The sequence below is a fragment of the Alligator mississippiensis genome, chromosome 7 (assembly GCF_030867095.1).
Source record: "Alligator mississippiensis isolate rAllMis1 chromosome 7, rAllMis1, whole genome shotgun sequence".
NCBI lineage: Eukaryota > Metazoa > Chordata > Crocodylia > Alligatoridae > Alligator > Alligator mississippiensis.
Window position 1 is genome coordinate 11180414 of NC_081830.1, and position 17371 is coordinate 11197784.

Genomic DNA, 17371 nt, shown 5'->3' on the forward strand with positions numbered 1-17371 from the left:
GTTTTCCTTCTCTGCCGTAGAACCAGAGAGGACAGCTTTGTCATTTCTAAAACATTCTGTACTTTTTGAAACTGGTCAGTGATTCTTGGGGTGTCCCTTCTCTTCCAGGCTTTTACAGTTATAATTCTTGCAGCCACCTGTAGATAGTGATTATCCCCTTTTGACTCCTTTATGTTGCAGAGATCACAAGAAGGTTCAGCTAGAATACCATGGGTGATTTGAATAGCTGGCACCCTGTTGTTTCCCTCACCGTGTCTCCAAACCTCTTCCAGAACGGTTTGAGTCGGGGACCCCTCCACCGTTTGTGATAGAATCCTCCAAGCTGAGCACGCTCCCTCCAACATTAGCCTGTGTTTGTACCATAAATATGTTTAATTTTGAGTGGGGTGAGACATTTTCAAAGTAGGATTTGAAATGAATCTTTTATTATAGTGCAGATGGATATATGAGGACCATTGTTCCAGGTGGTCTCCCATTCTTCAGCACTAATCCTGACCCAATGTTAATAGCCCTTGTTAGCTTATTAACAAGAAAGGCATGACAGACAGTGGCAGAAGCCTTTAAAAATAGGGTAAGTCGCATCCAGTGTTCTTCCCCCATCCACAGAGTCTGTTACCATGTCATAAAAAGAAACTGCCCTGCCCTGGGTGAATTCATGTTGGCTTTTCCTGATCACCTTGTTCTTCTCCAGGTGCTTAGAGTTATGTTCCTTAATGACATTTTGCCTGGTGTTGCGATCAGCCTGCCTGGTCTGTAATTATTAAAGATGGGTATTCTGTTGGCCCTTTTCCAGCTATCTGGGATCTCACCCAACATCTTCGCAGTCTCAAAGACAGCCAGTGGCTCTGAAATTACCTTACCCATTTTCTTGAGCACTCTAGGTCCCATCTCCTCTGGCCCCGCTGACCTGGATTCACCTTCTCCAAGTAATCCCTGTCCTGTTCCTCTACCAAGCCAAGCTGCTTCTGTCCTTCCTTATCTCTGCTGTCAGCTGCACCTGTCACCTGCTTGTTGACTTTATTCATAAAGACCAAAGTAAAAAAACCCAAAACATTAAATAATTCAGGCTTGTCATTAAAATCACTAACATCTCCCTAAGCGCAGAACAGGCCAGAATGTACCTACCACTGTGGACGCCTATTTGAAATACCTGGGTTTATCTTGTGAATCCATTCTAAAGTGTTCTCACCTGCACATGTCTGCTGCCATTGCTCTTCCCCAGGCTTTGATCAAACAAGAGCTCTACCATGCTGCCATTAAGCAGCTTAGGGTCTACAGTTGGACAATCCTTTCTTATTGCTTTATACAACCCTTACTGGTTGCATCTCAGATTGTGCCCTGGCCTTTCAGCATCTCTTCCTGTGTGAGGCTCACCCTCTTCTAGTTATATGGCCAAGTTTCCACTTGTTGAAGTTCAAATAAAGGAATCCTAAGGTTTTACTGTTTAGCCAGACCAGTCTCTTGCTGTGCTCTCAGGTCTTTCATTGCATAGGGATAACTCATTTTAGCACCCTTAATTAGGCCTCCTTAAATACAGCCACCTCTCCTGGGCTCCTCTTCCCTTCAGATTCACTTCTCAGGGGATCCTGCCCCCCCAGTTCCCAGAGCTTGTGAAGGCGTGCTTTCCACAAGTCCAGCGTCTTTGTTTCGCTGATCCTTTCATCCTGTCTTTCGTATTTTGAACTCTATCGTTGCATGGTTCCTGTCTCCCAGGTTACCTTCCACCTTCATGCTCTCAGTCAATTCCTCCTGCTTGTGAGCAGCAAGTAGAAAAGAGCTTCCCTCTTGGTAGGCCTCTCCCATGTCTGTACCAAAAACCCATTCCCAAAACCCCCCAATAACTTGTTCGAATGCCTGTGCACTGTTGTGTTTCCCTCCCAACATGTGTCCCAGTAACTGAAGTCCTGCAGAAAAATAAAGTCTTCTAACTTGGCAGCATTGGTTAGTTGTTTGAAGAAGGCCTCATCCAACTCTTCCTTCTGGCTCTGTGGTCTTTGGCAGACACCCACTGTGACATCCATCACCTTTTTTCCTTCTGACTCTGATAGAGGCTTTCAATAGGCTACAGCTTTGTACTGTATCTCAGAACAAGCATCTCTCTTGCTCTTATATCAGGGAGTGGTTCCCAGTGGTTTTAGAGTCAAGGTCTGTCTTGGAAAAGCCATTAATGTTGCGCGTTTTTCTGTAGTCAAAAAACAGCAATTTTTCAGTTGCAAAGAGCTCAGAGGGCGTTTATAGACATGTTCTGGGAGGCAAGGCAGGGGCACTTTAATTAGCGCCGCTCTGAGAGCCACGCTAATTAAAGCACCTGAAGCGTCGCATGTATCAGCATCCCCATGCTGGAAAATGGCAGCAGGGCATTTTGAACTAAATCTCATTGAACGAGCTTTAGTTTAAAGCGCCCCACTGCTATTTTTCAGCACGAGGACAATGATACACGTGATGCTGGAGTCTGTTGGAGTGTGGTAATTACCACGCTCCAGCAGACATGATTAATTGAGCCTTTTGATTAATTGAGAATTAATTACATGCTGTAATTACATCACATTAGAGCACCTTCCTTTTTCTCCCCAGCCTGCTCATACCATATATCACTAGCCATGTGAACTGTCCCCTCACACTATCCCAGGTACAACATAATTGCAGGGCTCTGACCCTACTGGAGCCTGCTGGGCCCTGTGGGGTGATCTAAGCCCAGGAGCCAGCCAAGAGCAACCCCCAGCCAGAGGGAACCAGAAGAGCCTGCTGCAGCTGTGCAGGGCAGTGTAGGGCAGTGAGGAGTGTTACCATCCTAGCAAGCATATTCCAGGCCCCCAGCACTTACACTTGGCTACTTTCTCTTCCTCAGAGTGTGTGAACAGGAGCATGGCTGTGAGCTCTGTCCGGACCTTCAAGGAGCTAGGGGTGAGTGTGCTCTGTTCCCTGCCCTCCCCGGGGAACCTGACCAACCCTGCTTTTTGCTTCCCCCTACCTAGCCAGGCCCTGGGGATCTGCCTGCAGACTTTCTCTCCCTCCTAGCCACTGGGCCCAAGTCACAGCTGGTCCGGGGTGCAGGGGCAGCTGCTGGCTGCACGTCCCCTCTCTGATGCACATGGGTTAAATTGCTCCCCTCAACCTGTCCTGGTTCCCATCCCCAGAACTTCAGGGGCCCACTCTCTGCCCAAGAGCAGGGTGAGGTCCATGTCAGCATAGCACTGGCCTTGATCTGCTGAGGCTGGTCTAGAGGCTGGAAAACAAGGCTCTCTTTCTGTCTCCCTCTCCCCCTGCCAGGTGCTGCAGGAGCTGCCGACCCCAGCAGGGCCCAAGCTCTACCTCTCAGAATCTTTCTCCCTCAGAGAGAACCAGGAGAGCCTGAAGAAGTTCATCCAGCAGTTTATATGTTGCTAGGGCCATGGCAGGAGGGCTGTCTCGGGCCTTGAGAAGTCATATCCCATCCCAGATCCCATTGTGCCTCCCTCACCCAATGGAAGCCAGACTGCCACATTGCAAAGTTTGAATATTTGTCCTGTCTGCTTGAGGAAATGCCCCTGTGATGTGGTGGCTGGTGGCCAGCCCAGCCATGATGGGGTTATGAGGGAGGGCACCAATTGGAGCAGAGGGAAATCCTGGCATTTGGCTGAAATACTCGTGTCTAATTTGAGAGGGGGATAGATCTGCTGACTGTACCTGGGTTGTGGGTTTGCTGATAGCCTGTGGGGTCTTCCCCTGGATGTTGAGGTTGGGGGCTGGAGGGTGGGCTTACCACTTCCAAAGTCTCTGGGCATCTCCCTGGTGTCTTTTCCCCACCACGGCTGGAAAACACAGGTGAGGTCACAGAGCGCTTGGCAAATGGTTTCAGCCTAGATGCAACAGGTGGGAGGGTCATGTTGCTGTGTCACAAGGACTGATGTTGTTTCAAGCCTAGTTAAAATAGTGTCACTGAAAAAGGAGCTAATTAAAAGCCAAAGAGTCAGATCTGGCCCCCAGACTGGCTTCTACTTTCAAGGGAAGAAGTTTGAGGGCTGGGCTACAGCATCGAGCTGTGCACTGGTCCCCCCACCAGGGAGCACACTACTAATGGCAGCTTGGCTGGTTTCATCCAGCGGCCTTCCTACCGGTACCATGCTCAGAGCCCTCTGTGCAGAGGAGAGGGCCCTGCCCTTGGCAGAGCCTTATGCTTGGTGCCCCTGCCCTGCTGGGTCTGTAGGGGTGAGCACAGTTTCCTGGTGCCCTGCCTGACCTGGCATGGAGCTAGGCAATACCTAGCCCCTGTGTTTGGGCAGAGGAAGAGCAAGAGCTTCGGTAAGAGCTGCCAGGGAGACCGACAGCAGGATTCTCCAGGCACCTACCATTTTTGTCACCAGCAGGGAGGCGAAAGCCCGGGGGCGAGGCCCAGTAGCCTCTGCCACTCCAATGCCAGCACCCCCAGGGGAGCTTGCTGGGGAGGGCTCTGAGCCCAGCTGTTTGGCACTATGGTTGTCTCCTCTCCACAGCACCAGGGGAGCACAGCAAGAACCTGCCACCCCCTTCTCTTCCCTGCACCACTCTGGCTCGAGCTCTGTTGTGTCTGCCCTGCCCCATTGGGCCCTCACCTCTCTTGCCCTGGGCTCACACTGCCCCCAGGCCCTGCTGCTGCCGCCACTGCTGTTCTGCCCACAGGAATTCCCGTCCCTGGTCTCACCTGTGTAATAAGCATGCTCTGCTGCCACTCCCATGTTGTGCTTGGGGGCTAGGGGACTGCTCTGCTCCGCTCTTGTTTCTCCCTTCCTTCCTGGCTCCATCTCCCTCCCTCCCTCCCCTGGCCTCCCGCTGCTCCCAGAGTCCCTGCATCCCACCCTGCCTGTTCCTTCTCCTCTTCTGAGGCTGAGGCTGGTTCTTTGTTCCTGGCCCCTGTTCTGAAGCCTGCCTGGCCACAATGTGAAGCGGATCAGATGAACCCAGGCGCTGCTGCAGTGTAGAACAGCCACAGGCATCAGGGCAGAGCAGCTGAGCTCAGGCCGGGCTCTTGGGGCAACGCCCTGGGAGCGCAGGAACCAACTTTGGCCTCTGATGCTGCCCTGCCTCTGTCACTTCTGCTGCTCCCGGACCCCCAGCTTAGAGCACAAGATCATCCGGGGGGCTCAGGTGGGTGCCTGGGGTGGGGAAGGGGGAGCCCTCAGGGTTGGAGTCAGAGTGTGATGGGCTTGGGGGGCAGCTCTGGGATGTATGTGGGGTCCATAGTGAGGGGTAAAGGGGGAGACTGCCCCCAGCCTGCCCACCCTGTTTCTGTTTTTATCCCCAGGGCAAAAGCTTTCAGAGCAGCAGGAACCATGGGGAGGTGCTGCCTCAGCAAGGGGCCAATCTGGAGGACCAGAGCCCCTGCCTCCCTGAACTGAGCCCTGGTGTTGCCAGGAGAAGAGCATGGCAGGTTGGGGGGACAGGGCAGGGAAGGGACCAGCCAACCTGGTCTCCCAAGAGAACTCCCTGAGCTTGGGAAAACTATGGCAAGGCCAGGTGGATGATCTGTGTTGGGGGTGACCCAGGCAGACAGGATGAGCTTGGCACAGCTCTGGCTGCAGCTCAGGGCAAGAGCTGCCAACATGCTGAGAGCTGGCAGGGGGAATTGCCCAGGAGCTGCCCCTAGGGAACATCTGGAAGCCCTTGCTCGCTGAGGACAGGCCAGTCAGGGCTCTGCTTAGGGGCAGTTCAGACTGTTGATCTTTGGTTCCTGGACTGCCCTGGGGCAAAGGAGGTGCAAGGGTCTGGACACCCATTCAGTGCTGCTCATGCTTTTAAACAGAGCCAGTGGACCTTGGAGACTTCCAAGACCCTGCTTTCCTAGTGGGACGGTGCACACTTGGTCACCACAGGCTGTAGGCCTGTAGGTTCCTGACTGGGGAGAAAAGGGCTGGATGAAAGGTAAGGAGAGGGGCTGCTAGAGTTGGGGGATTCTCACCTCCAAGAGCTGTGTGGCTTGCACAGCCTCTAAGCCACCATAAAGTGGTGTCCTCCCCATCCCATAGCAGTGGTGCCTTCTAGGGAGCTTGTCGGTGGGCAGCATCCCCCACTGTCTGCTTCTGCCTTGTGGAAGAGACGGGAGATGAGAACCCAGGTGTTTTGTTCGATCCACCAGGCAATTAGTGACCCCTCCTCCTGGCTCCCAGGAAACCGACACATGTATGATTGTTGCTCTGAAGGGCTACCCACATCACCCCTGGGAGTGTCCCCTACTTCGGGAGACCCCTTCAAGGAACAGCCCTGAGCCTGCGCGGTAGGTGCTGCAAAGGTGGGCAGGCCCTGCACTGCTGTCCTTGGTGCTGAAGAGGCAGTTCCCCACTTGTCCCAGGCTTTGCAGTCCTGGTGCTGGACTATTCACCCCCCTCCCAAAACTCAAGCCTTCTGCCTCCCCCGTGCCCTCTCCGATCTGTGCTCCTGGAGGGAACTGCTCCCTCCTCCTGCACCGGAATAGAAATAGACATTGGTGTTGTTGGATCTCAGCTCTTCTAGAAGTCTCTTGTGTACGGAAAGAGTCCTGTTGTTGGCTGGTTGTTTCTTACTGCTACAGGAAATGACCCAGATTGGGGTTGTGTTCTGCAGGGTGTTCTCCGATGGCTCAGCCTCCCCTACTTACAGCTGTGGCTGTGTGTAGTGGGGACTGTGGAGAAGGGAGTGTTTCTAGCTCAGATGCGTAGAGGAGGACTCCCAAGTGTCACAAGCATTGGCTGGTGCATGGGGAAGGGTTGGGCACCAATACTTGGCATTTGCAGAGGGTGGGATGGAGCCTGCCTCCATTAGGTGATGCTTGGCTGGTGCAGGAGGATTCTCCCCTGGGGAGTGGTATGCTGGTGATGGCAGCGTTGTAACACATCCAAGCAGCGTTGCCAGCAAAAGAGCTATGTGTGAGATGCCATCTGCACTGCACCACTGAGGTACTGGTTCAGGTTGCTGAACCTGGGAGCCCCCAGGGCTGGAAGCTGCTGAGCAGTGGAAGCTGAGGCTGAAGACAGATGTGCAAACAGAGAAGAGATAGTTAAGCAGGGGTGGGGTATCAGCAGCAAAGGGCAACAGCGCATGGGATAATTATGGAGACACCTCCTGGTCTTAACCAGAGTTAGCCTTTGAGTGCATGTTACTAGCAGCCTCCAGAAATCCCAAGCGAGTCTGCAGCCCCATGGTGAAGAGCACATTATTAGCAAGAAGAAGGTGGCCCCCATGGAGAGGGGATGGCCCTAGGAAGCAGTGCACATCAGTGGTAGCTTTCAGTTCCTGGTTCTTGGTGCCCAGTAAGTGGGAATCCTTGCTTGCAGGCCTGGTTACTGGACACTGGACACGGACAATGGTGTTACAATTCCTTGTAGTTCTCCGGATCCTCCTTCTTCCCTTTTGTAAAGATAGGCACTATATTTGACAGGGGAGGATTTCCCAGCTAATTCCAGCTGTGATTCCCATTGTTCATTGGCCACTTGAAATGACTCAGCAGCCCTTGAAATGCCCTGCATGGTGCCCTGCTGGTTCCACAACCTGGTGTGGCTCCCTGCTGCCACACTGCTCCCAGCTTCACTGTCCCCAGCCCCAGGGGGGCCAGGGGAGAGGCGATCTGGTGCTGGGCTGTGTCTGACGGGCTTTGCTCTTTGGCTTCCCTTCTCGTAGCCTCTGGTGCCTGCTCCATGTTGTGGTATTTAACTTCACTGTCTATGCTACTAGTCTGTCCCCTGTGCACTGTTTACTGGTGCAGGGAAGTTCCTGCCTTTGCTTTGGTCTCTGCTCAAGCTGGGGTGGGGGGACAGTGACTGCTGCAACGGTAGCTCAGGGTGACAGGAAGGTCTGAGCTGTCTCTGCTGGGTGACCTCGCCTGAGTTCTTCCTCACCCTGCTATGAGAAGGATGCCAGGATGTCTGGACATTAGAGAAGAGGCCATGCACTTGGGAGAAGATCCTGTCCTTTTCTGCAGGGACGTCCCTGACTTTTGCAGAGAGAGGGAGTGAACTGTGTTAGTCTAAAGTCAGGTACAAGGCATGGTAGGTTTGCACCTTCCAGACTAATGAAATCAAAGATGAATAAACATTCATAAGCAGCAGCTCACTTCATCCATTGCTGTGCTGGCAAGAATGGCAGTCCCTTACAAAAGCCTCTGCATCTCTGATTTAGTTGGTCTACTGTATAGTAAAGAGTCCTGGGGCCAGGAGAAGGAGCGTGACTGCAGTATTCACTGGAGATGGTGAAGTAAGTTAAGTTCTTAGTTAAGTTCTCCTCCAGCGGGCTTTAAACTAGGCTTGTTGGGTGAAGGGGATGGTGTGAGCGGAGGAAGCCTCAGACAAGCAAGCCAAGCATCGCCGGCAGGAACGGCCCAGCCTAAACCGATGACAAGAGAAACAGGTAATCAGGTAAGTGACATGGGCCTGGGTACCACTGGGATTAGGGGGGCGGTCCATTCATCTTCAGGAGGCCTCAAATGCCTCTATGCTAATGCTCGCACCATGGGGAACAAGCAGGAGGAACTAGTCCTCCTGAGTGGGGCTCACCGAAACATGGTGGGACCCAACGCATGACCGGGCAGTGAATATCAAGGGCTACAGACTCTACAGGAAAGATAGGACAGGCAGGAAGGGTGGGGATGTGGCGCTCTATGTCAAGGAGCAACACACATCCACAGTGAGTAACACTGGGTCAGAGGAGGAGCAAATGGAAGTGCTCTGGGTTAGAATACAAGGGGGTCGAGGAGAAAGGGACTTAATGGTGGGGGTCTACTACAGACCACCCAACCAAGGAGGAGATCGAGACCAGGAATTCTTAAGTCAGCTCACAGAGATAGTTAGGTCCAAGGATGTGGTTGTCATGGGTGATCTAAACTTGCCAGACATCTGCTGGGAGGAGCAGACAGCCAGGTCTGACTGCTCATGCAGGTTCTTAACTGACATACAGGACCTCCATCCTAACCCAGGAGGTACACAGCCCCAGCAGGGGAGACGCCTTGTTGGATTTGGTCCTGGCCACAGGCGATGACCTGGTATGGGGTCTGCGGGTGCTCGACCACCTGGGCCATAGCGATTATCGTCTGCTGGAATTCACCATTCAGCACAAGGTGGCGAAAGCCTCCAGCAAGGCAGCAGCCCTCGACTTCAGGAGGGCGGACTTTAACAAGGTGAGAAAACTAGTGGGGGAAGCACTGAGGTCCCAGAGCAGGAGGGAGTTGTGTCCAGGAGGAGTGGTTGTTCCTTAAGGAGATGATCCTCCAAGCTCAAAGGGAAGTAATCCCTACATGAGTCAAAGGGGGCAAGAGGGCGCAAAGGCCCCCGTGGCTCACCAAAAGCATCTGGGAATGTCTCCAAACAAAAAAGGAGGCGTACACCCGTTGGAAGGGAGGGGCCATCACAAGAGAGGGCTATACCTTGGCAGCTTGGGGCTGTAGGGGGTGGTTGGGAAGGCCAAGGCGGAAATGGAGCTGGGACTAGCGACCCAGATCAAGGACAACAGGTCCTTTTTCAAACACATAGGGGGGCAAAAGAAGGTGCCAGGTAGTGTGGGGCCTCTGCAGGACACGCTAGGAAATCTGGTCATCTCACCTGATGGTAAAGCTGACATATTCAACTATTTCTTTGCCTCCGTATTTCTGAGGAGGGACCCGGATATCTCCCCCACTGGGCCCCCCAAGGGCCCTGTGAGTGGCACACCCAGGCCTCGGGTTAATGAGGACCTTGTCAGGCAACTTTGGGAGGGACTAGATGTATTTAAATCTGCAGGTCCTGATGATCTCTACCCCAGAGTGCTGAAGGAACTAGCAGGGGTCATTGCGGGACCTCTGGCACAGCTCTCTGAGCACTCATAGCACTCGGGCGATGTGCTGGAGGACTGGAAAAGGGCCAATGTGGTCCCCATCTTCAAAAAAGGGAGGAAGGAGGACCCAGGAAACTATAGGCCTGTGAGTCTTACCTTGGTCCTGGGGAAGCTTTTTGAAAGAATTATCTTGGCACATGTCCGGGAAGGGCCAGCAGGGGAGGTTATGCTCAGGGGCAACCAGCATGGGTTCATTAGGGGCAGGTCTTGTCAAACCAACCTGGTGGCCTTCTATGACCAGGTCACCAAGTCCTTGGATGCAGGTGTTGCAGTGGATATAGCCTTTCTGGACTTCAGGAAGGCCTTTGACACGGTCTCTCTTAGTTTCTTACTGAGAATGGGGTGAGACAATGGTGTTGATACCTACGTGGTCAGATGGGTCACTAACTGGCTGGAGGGCCGCACCCAGAGGGTGGTGGTGGACGGGTCTTATTCGACCTGGATGGATGTGGGCAGTGGGGTCCCCCAGGGCTCAGTCCTTGGGCCCGCACTATTCAACATCTTCGTCAGAGACTTGGGTGAGGGGGTAGAAAGCACCTTGTTCAAATTTGCAGATGACACTAGATGTGGGGTAAAGTGGGTACGCTAGTAGGAAGGAACAGGCTGCAAGTGGATCTAGACAGGTTACAGGGGTGGGCGGATGAGAACAGGATGGGGTTCAACACTGACAAGTGCAAGGTGCTGCACCTGGGGAGGAAGAACCAGCAGCATGCCTACAGGCTGGGGAACTCCCTTCTCGCCAGTGTTGAGACAGAAAAGGATCTTGGAGTCATCATGGATGATGCCACAATGAACATGGGCTGACAAAGTGGGGAAGCGATCAGGATGGCCAACCGTACCTTGTCATGCATCCACAGATGCATCTCAAGCAGGTCCAAGGAGGTGACCCTCCCCCTCTATGCGACACAGGTCAGGCCGCAGTTGGAGTACTGCGTCCAGTTCTGGGCGTCGCACTTCAGGAGGGATGTGGCCAATATAGAGAGGGTTCAGAGGAGGGCCACCCACGTGATCAGGGGCAACAGGGCAGGCCCTACGAGGAGAGGCTGAGGGGTCTGAACCTGTTCAGCCTCCACAAGAGAAGGCTGAGGGGGGATCTAGTGTCAGTCTACAAACTAGTCAAGGGGGACCAGCAGGCATTGGGAGAGACCCTGTTCCCCCAAGCAATCCCGGGAGTTACAAGAAACAACGGACACAAGCTGGCGGAGGGTAGTTTCAGGCTAGACATTAGGAGGCGCTACTTCACTGTCAGGGCGGGTAGGACCTGGAACCAACTTCCAAGAGAAGTGCTGGCTCCTACCCTGGGGGTCTTTTAAAAAAAGGCTGGGCGAACATCTGGCCGGGGTCGTTTGACCCCAGTACTCTTTCCTGCCATGGCAGGGGGTCGGACTAGATGATCTCCTCAGGTCCCTTCTGACCCTACCAACTATGAAACAAGTATTTTAGCCAACTACTGTTAAATGCAGCCATTGGGGTGAGAGAAAACCCTCCTGGGGGTTCCCTCTTTCTGGCCCCATGAATGGTTGTGCATAGTGGTACAACCTCAACAAGAGTGATAGTACCCCCAGCTTGGTGCTTGGGGCACTGGGAACTATGGCTCTCCTTTTCCCTGGCAGAGTGATCTTAACCAGCAGGCAACCGGAGAAAGAGGAAGCACTTTCCACCACATCTTTGAATGAAGTAGCCATTGCTGCAGTGTTTTGTCCTTGACGTAAGCATGTTCTAAGTATGCCTAATGCGCTATCATTGCTAGCATATTAGCCTGTCAGGATACGTAGATGGAGGACCCCATCTTGTTACAGATCCCAGCTGGGCTAAGGCATGAGATGGGGGCTGAGCAGTCTGCAGGTGCCCAGAGCCAGAGCTCTAGGCAGTGAGCAAACCCTTGAGATGCTGCAGCTTGTCAGGCAGCTGCAGACTTAATGCAGATTTTGTGGACTTGCACTAACTAGTATTCATGCCCAATTAGTCAAACCATTTACCTCGCTTGAACTGGAAGTTATACTGCCTGCCAAGCCATCTCCCCAGGAGCAAAACACTCCCAAGTCCCTTATGAAAGAAATATTGAGAACTGGATTCTCGGGTATTTTGCAGGACTAAAGCACAGCTGAAGCAGTTGCAAAGGGAATAAGGTGAGCTACAAGAGAAGAAGTCATCCCTCAGGACTGCCACCTCGTTTCTGACTTTTTTAAAAGAATTGCAAAAAGAATATTCAGATTGCAGAGAAACACCTGCTGGAAAAAGTAACTAGGTATATTTTACTTATTCTTTTTTTTTTCTGACAGCAGCGTTGTTGGTGGCTGCAACTCCAAAGCACAGCTGAAACATAACTTGCAGTGGATAAATCAAATATATAATATGTTAGGTTTATTTTAACATGGAAACTGCAAATAAAGTTCAACAGTAGGGAAATGAGGAGGTCAGGTTTTTAAACTTGGCTTTAGGGAAAACAATGGTGTCAAGAAGCTCTCATCCTCTGATGAGTGTAGTGTGATTTCTGTCTTTCACCACACCTTTAAAATTATTCAGACGTTAGTTACTTCTAGAAGGTGAGAAAGTATTAATCCCATCTCTAGGAATTAACCTAATCTCTGTTGCAGAACATAAGCGCTTATGTTCTGGAGTCCTCTCAAATTTGCTTGCCCGGGGAAGTCTTTCACTTTGGGACAGTCCTTTGGCCATTGCCATACGTTAATTTAACAATCTATTCTGCATGTTCCAATAGTGACATTACATCATATTCTAGTGTTTCAAATAATGTGACAAATAAACTGTTCAAGATAGGCAAGAACTTAATGGAAAATGTTTGCTTTCAAAGGAATGTCTTATAATTTTCTCTCTTTGACAGTATGGTGTTTCCAAACTACCTGCTCTTCTGATGGGATCTTAAAAAATTTTAGGAGCTGAGAAGCACTTGCAAGTAATCAACACAAGATTACAACAGGTTTTGAAGTTACAAAAGTCACCAGAGAAATCTTAAAACGCTTTATACCAGGCGCTCCCAAACTGTGGTACGCGTAGCCCTAGGGGTATGCAAAACATCTCTGGGGATACGCAGGAGAAATTCTGTAATGGCGGATTTAATTTTCATTGTAATAATTGGCATTTACAGGGTTAAAATATAAAAAGTAGGCTGCTAGGGGTGAGCGGACAGCTGCTAAATCTGGATGGGGGTACGCATAAGAAAAAGTTTTGGAACCTCTGCCTTATACAAAACATTTTAAAAGACTTTTTTCAACTAAGCATGAACTATTTTACTTTTCTTTTCGAATGTAAATGTACAACAAAGACAAGTGCGAAGTGCTGCACCTGGGCAAAGAGAACCACCAACAAACTTACAGGCTGGGGGATGACCTCAGCAGCAGAGCAGCGGAAAAGGATCTTGGAGTCATAGTTGACTCCAAGATGAACATGAGTTGTCAATGTGACAAAGTGATCAACAAGGCTAACGCACTCTATCATGCAATAGCAGATGCATGATGAACAGGTCCAGGGAGGTGGTGCTTCCCCTCTATGCGGCACTAGTGAGGCTGCAGTTGGAGTACTGCATCCAGTTTTGGGCGCCACACTTCAAGAGGGATGCGGAGAATCTTGAGAGGGTTCAGAGGAGGGCGGCTCGTATGGTCAGAGGCCTGCAGGTAAGGCCCTACGAGGAGAAACTGAGGGACCTACACCTCTTCAGCCTTCGCAAGAGAAGGCTGAGAGGTGATCTTGTGGCTGCCTATAAATTCATCAGGGGAGGGTGGCAGGGAATAGGAGATGCTCTGTTTACTAGGGCACCCCCTGGAGTAACTAGGAACAATGGCCACAAATTGACAGAGCAGATTTAGGTTGGACGTTAGAAAGAACTTCACAGTAAGGATTGCCAGAATCTGGAATGGGCTCCAAGGGAGGTGGTGCTCTCCCCTACCCTGGGGGTCTTCAAGAGGTGACTGGACAAGCACCTACCTGGCATCATCTGACCTCAGCGCTCTTTCCTGCCCAGGGTAGGGGGGTCAGACTCAATGACCTACTGAGGTCCCTTCCAACCCTAACATCTATGAATCTATGTATTCATAGCTCTAGTCCAGTATTAATGCACTTTCCTCCTGTGCTAGTAGTTCAGGACTACTGTACTTAAAGCTAAGGTCACATTTAGCTCTCATTGACATAGCTATGATTTGCACTCCATTTTAGATAGGAAAGAAGCAACAATTACAACTGCACATAAGCATTTAGTAAAATAAACTCCATGTTTTTAGTTGATTCTGTTATTTTTATTTCTCCTGAGGAAAGCTACAATGTTCTGAAGACTCATTAAAGTTCTGAAAGGCAATTATGGTTTTCAGTGATTTGACTAATCACTTAATTTGAATCTTATCACAAACTTCTCAGGATGAGTCAATGAACGAAACTCTTGCTCTGAAATAAATTACTACTGTAACTCCTTGAGGCGTCTGTGGGCTAGTAATGGACATTAGATACTCAGGTTAACTTGATAATGAATGATGACTGATGCTCCAGCTAAAGTAGCCAAGATTGCCATCAGTCTCTTAGGAGAAAGGGCACAAATGATCTGAGGAATTTCTGTCATCACCACCTGCAGTAGTGAGTAAGAATGTAAATACTTGTTTTAAAAAATATTTTGAAACATTGCTCATTTCCTTTTGTTTCACTGCTTGAAAATGTGACAGAATTGCTTTTGTCAGTTTAGAAAGGGAAGCTTTTTTGCTTTAGATAAGCTTTTGATTAGTGGTCCTTCGTATTCTTTGAAGGGATTAAACACAGTAAGACTGAGAACATTTAGACGTTGATTATAACACGTCACCTCACTCCAATTCTTTTTTGTTCCCACTTTCATCCATAAGTGTATGTTGTTCTTCCTTAAAAAGAAAAAATGCTGTTGTCTGAATTTCACATGACAGATTTTCAAAACCTCACTATTGGCTTCAAATGGCAGCAAAGAGGCTAATGTTGGATCTTTCAAAACTGGCCAAATCTAATGGGTGTGAGGTAGGTCAGTGGTCTTTGTGCTGTCTTTGTGTACTGGTCTATGTGTAGTTCACAACACAGCTAAGCACTGAACCTATAAAAGCCAGCACTTGCTTCACTAGAAGCAGAAGGTTGCTCCTACAATGCACTGGATTAACTAAGAAACTGTAAACCCATGCTCTTGTTCTCAAAGTGCTCTGACAGCCTTAAAGTGTTATACTTAAGGAAAAAAACTACAATTTAAGCATTACTGGAAGACTAATCTTGATATAAAGCTAGACCTACAACACTTGAAACTGTCTTTTTAAAGAGATATATTTACTATACATAGGATGTGTCTACACAAGATGCTTTGTGCCTATTAGCCTAATAACACTGCACAGTAGCGTGGCAGTTACAAACTCTGTTAATAGCCTACTGCACGGTGTTATTAGGCTAATGCCAAGTAAGCATCACAAAATAACTGCCAGCACTACTGTGCAGTAACTGTAGTTACTGTGCAGTTCATACTTTATTAAGCAAGTACTAAACTAAATGCGCAGTACCTAAGGCACATTCGTGAAGTGTAGATGTACCCACAGTTACCAACCTTTGATACTGCAGAGCATGTCCTACAGTTCTCGTGGGGGCTGGGACCCAGCAGGTGCCAATGGGGAGTGGGGGAGGAGCGGTGGCAGGACCCCCATGTGTGGAGTCCTTGGGTCGGCTGACATGGGCGGGTGGAAGGCTCTGATGCTTCCACTGCTGTGGTCTGCTCCGGGGGAGACACGAGGGCTGGTGACAGGTGCCAGGCCAGCCCCATGCATGGGCAATGCCTGTCCTCCCTGGCTGCAATGCTCCAGCTGCAGAAGTTCATCGTTGATCTGTTTAATCTCAGCCTGGCTTTTCCTTTGCTACCAGGCACAAACTGTATGATATTAGTTTAAAGCCAAAAAGCTTGTCATAGTTGTACTCCTTCTGCTGGTGACAGGGGTCAGGACCCTGAACAGAGAGGCAGTGCTGTTCAGTCACTTGATCAAGGAGCGGGGCACCCACTTTGACCAGTTCAGGAATTCCCTATGGGAAACCAGGAACCTGTTCTGAAACAGACACACAAACCCCTCGGCTGAGGACTGCATCAAAATGCGACTGATGGTTGAAGACAATGGAGAGGAGACATTGCAGATCATATGGAGGAGAAAGGACTGGGGCACGGTTCAGAAGCGGGACCACCACCGCAGAGGATGACAATGGAAATGATGACAACGACGATTAGGATGATGCCAGGTAGGGAATTGGCAGGAGGTGGGGGTGGGGGGGCAGGGGAGAGGGGTACTGAGGGGGTTCTTTGCATGATTGTGAAGAGTAAAAATGATGGTGATAGGCACACAGATGCACGGTGCAGTTGTTGTGATGGGAATGAGAATGGTGTAACTTAAGGTGTGGTTTAGACTGTAAGTAAACCCTATCAGTCACGAGACATCTGCAGTGGTGCAGTTGTATCTATGTATTTATAGAAACAGATTTTTGCAAAGGATGGTGCCTGCTGCATTCCCCCAATGTAGGAAACAGCTGCATGTGGCCAAGGGGGAAGACATTTGCACTCTCCCCCTGGCCTGCTCCTTGGTCATTTGCCTGTGTGCTCCCCGGGGGCTGGAGGAAGGGGCTGTGTCCTCTGGGTTGCAGCTTCATGCTGGTTTCCAAACAGTTGCAGAGATGTTTCGGTCCAGAGTCACCCAAATGTCTGCAACTGCCCCTGGCTCCTGTGGCCAGGGCTGTTGTCCCCTGTACTGCATACTGCTGCAGCCCCCACTCCTGCCCCAGCTGCAGCCTGCTGGGGTTGTTGCTTTGCAGGGTCTCCCCTGAGCCTGTTGCCATGCAGAAGTCCCAGGCCATTCCATGGGGAGCTAAGAAGACTCTGGCCAGAGCAGGGAGGTGGAGGTGGGGAGGTAATCCCTGGTGTTTGGCTGTAATCCAATTGCTCAGACAGAAACAGATCTGCTGCCTGGGTTTATGCCTTGGGGTTGCTGAGAGCCCATGAGGCCAGATTTTCAGGGCTTCTGAGGCTTGGATTCACAGATTGCCCTCCGATGGGAGCAGTCTCAGCAGCTCCATAGTCTCATTGTAAGTGGCTGGTGTGTCTCCCAGTCCCTGCTGGAGCAGACTGGAAAACACTGGTGAGACCGCATTGAACCTGGTGACTAATTTCAGCCCCCAAAAAATCCAAGGGGGAGGATGTTGTCTGGGAAGTGTTCACAAGGAAAGATGCAGTTTCAAGCCTGGTTGCAAAGCTTCATTGAAAAATGCAAGATTGAAGGGTTAATATTCCCCCCAGGCCTGGGAAGAGCACTGGCGGGCTGGGAGGGTGGGATGGGGGGTCTCCATTCACCCATGGATTAGCTACAGCAGCTTTGCAGGTCTAATCCAGCAGTCTTCCTAACCTGTAATATGCTCATAGCCTGCCTCTGGCAATGGCCCACCTACAGGAGCCTGCCTTCATGCCCCAAGCTGGAGCTGGGAAGTGAGCATAGCTCTGCAGTGCCCTGCCCAGCCCCCTGTACGGAGCTTCCCCGGCAATGCCCTAGCCCCCTTCGTTCAGAAGACCTCAGTGCTCAGGCAGAGAAGAGCTCAG

The 17371-nt window shown here is 50.8% G+C and overlaps 1 protein-coding gene and 1 long non-coding RNA gene across 6 annotated transcripts in view; both read left to right on the forward strand.

Moving 5' to 3' along the window:
- Nucleotides 1-3959, forward strand: part of GPAT2 (glycerol-3-phosphate acyltransferase 2, mitochondrial) — a 101867-nt gene extending 97908 nt beyond the window's left edge. For all 5 annotated transcript variants that reach the window (XM_059730556.1, XM_059730555.1, XM_019481152.2 and 2 more), the window contains 2 exons: nucleotides 2849-2904; nucleotides 3271-3959. In XM_059730556.1, the coding sequence (XP_059586539.1) occupies nucleotides 2849-2904; nucleotides 3271-3387 (173 nt within the window). In that variant the 3' untranslated portion in view covers nucleotides 3388-3959. The remainder of the gene's footprint in view (nucleotides 1-2848; nucleotides 2905-3270) is intronic.
- Nucleotides 3960-5162: 1203 nt separating this feature from the next.
- On the forward strand, nucleotides 5163-14034 carry LOC109281579 (uncharacterized). Its single transcript, XR_009463331.1, has 4 exons — nucleotides 5163-9100; nucleotides 11406-11500; nucleotides 11884-12040; nucleotides 12638-14034. It is a non-coding gene; the product is annotated as an uncharacterized LOC109281579 (long non-coding RNA).
- Nucleotides 14035-17371: the final 3337 nt, after the last annotated feature.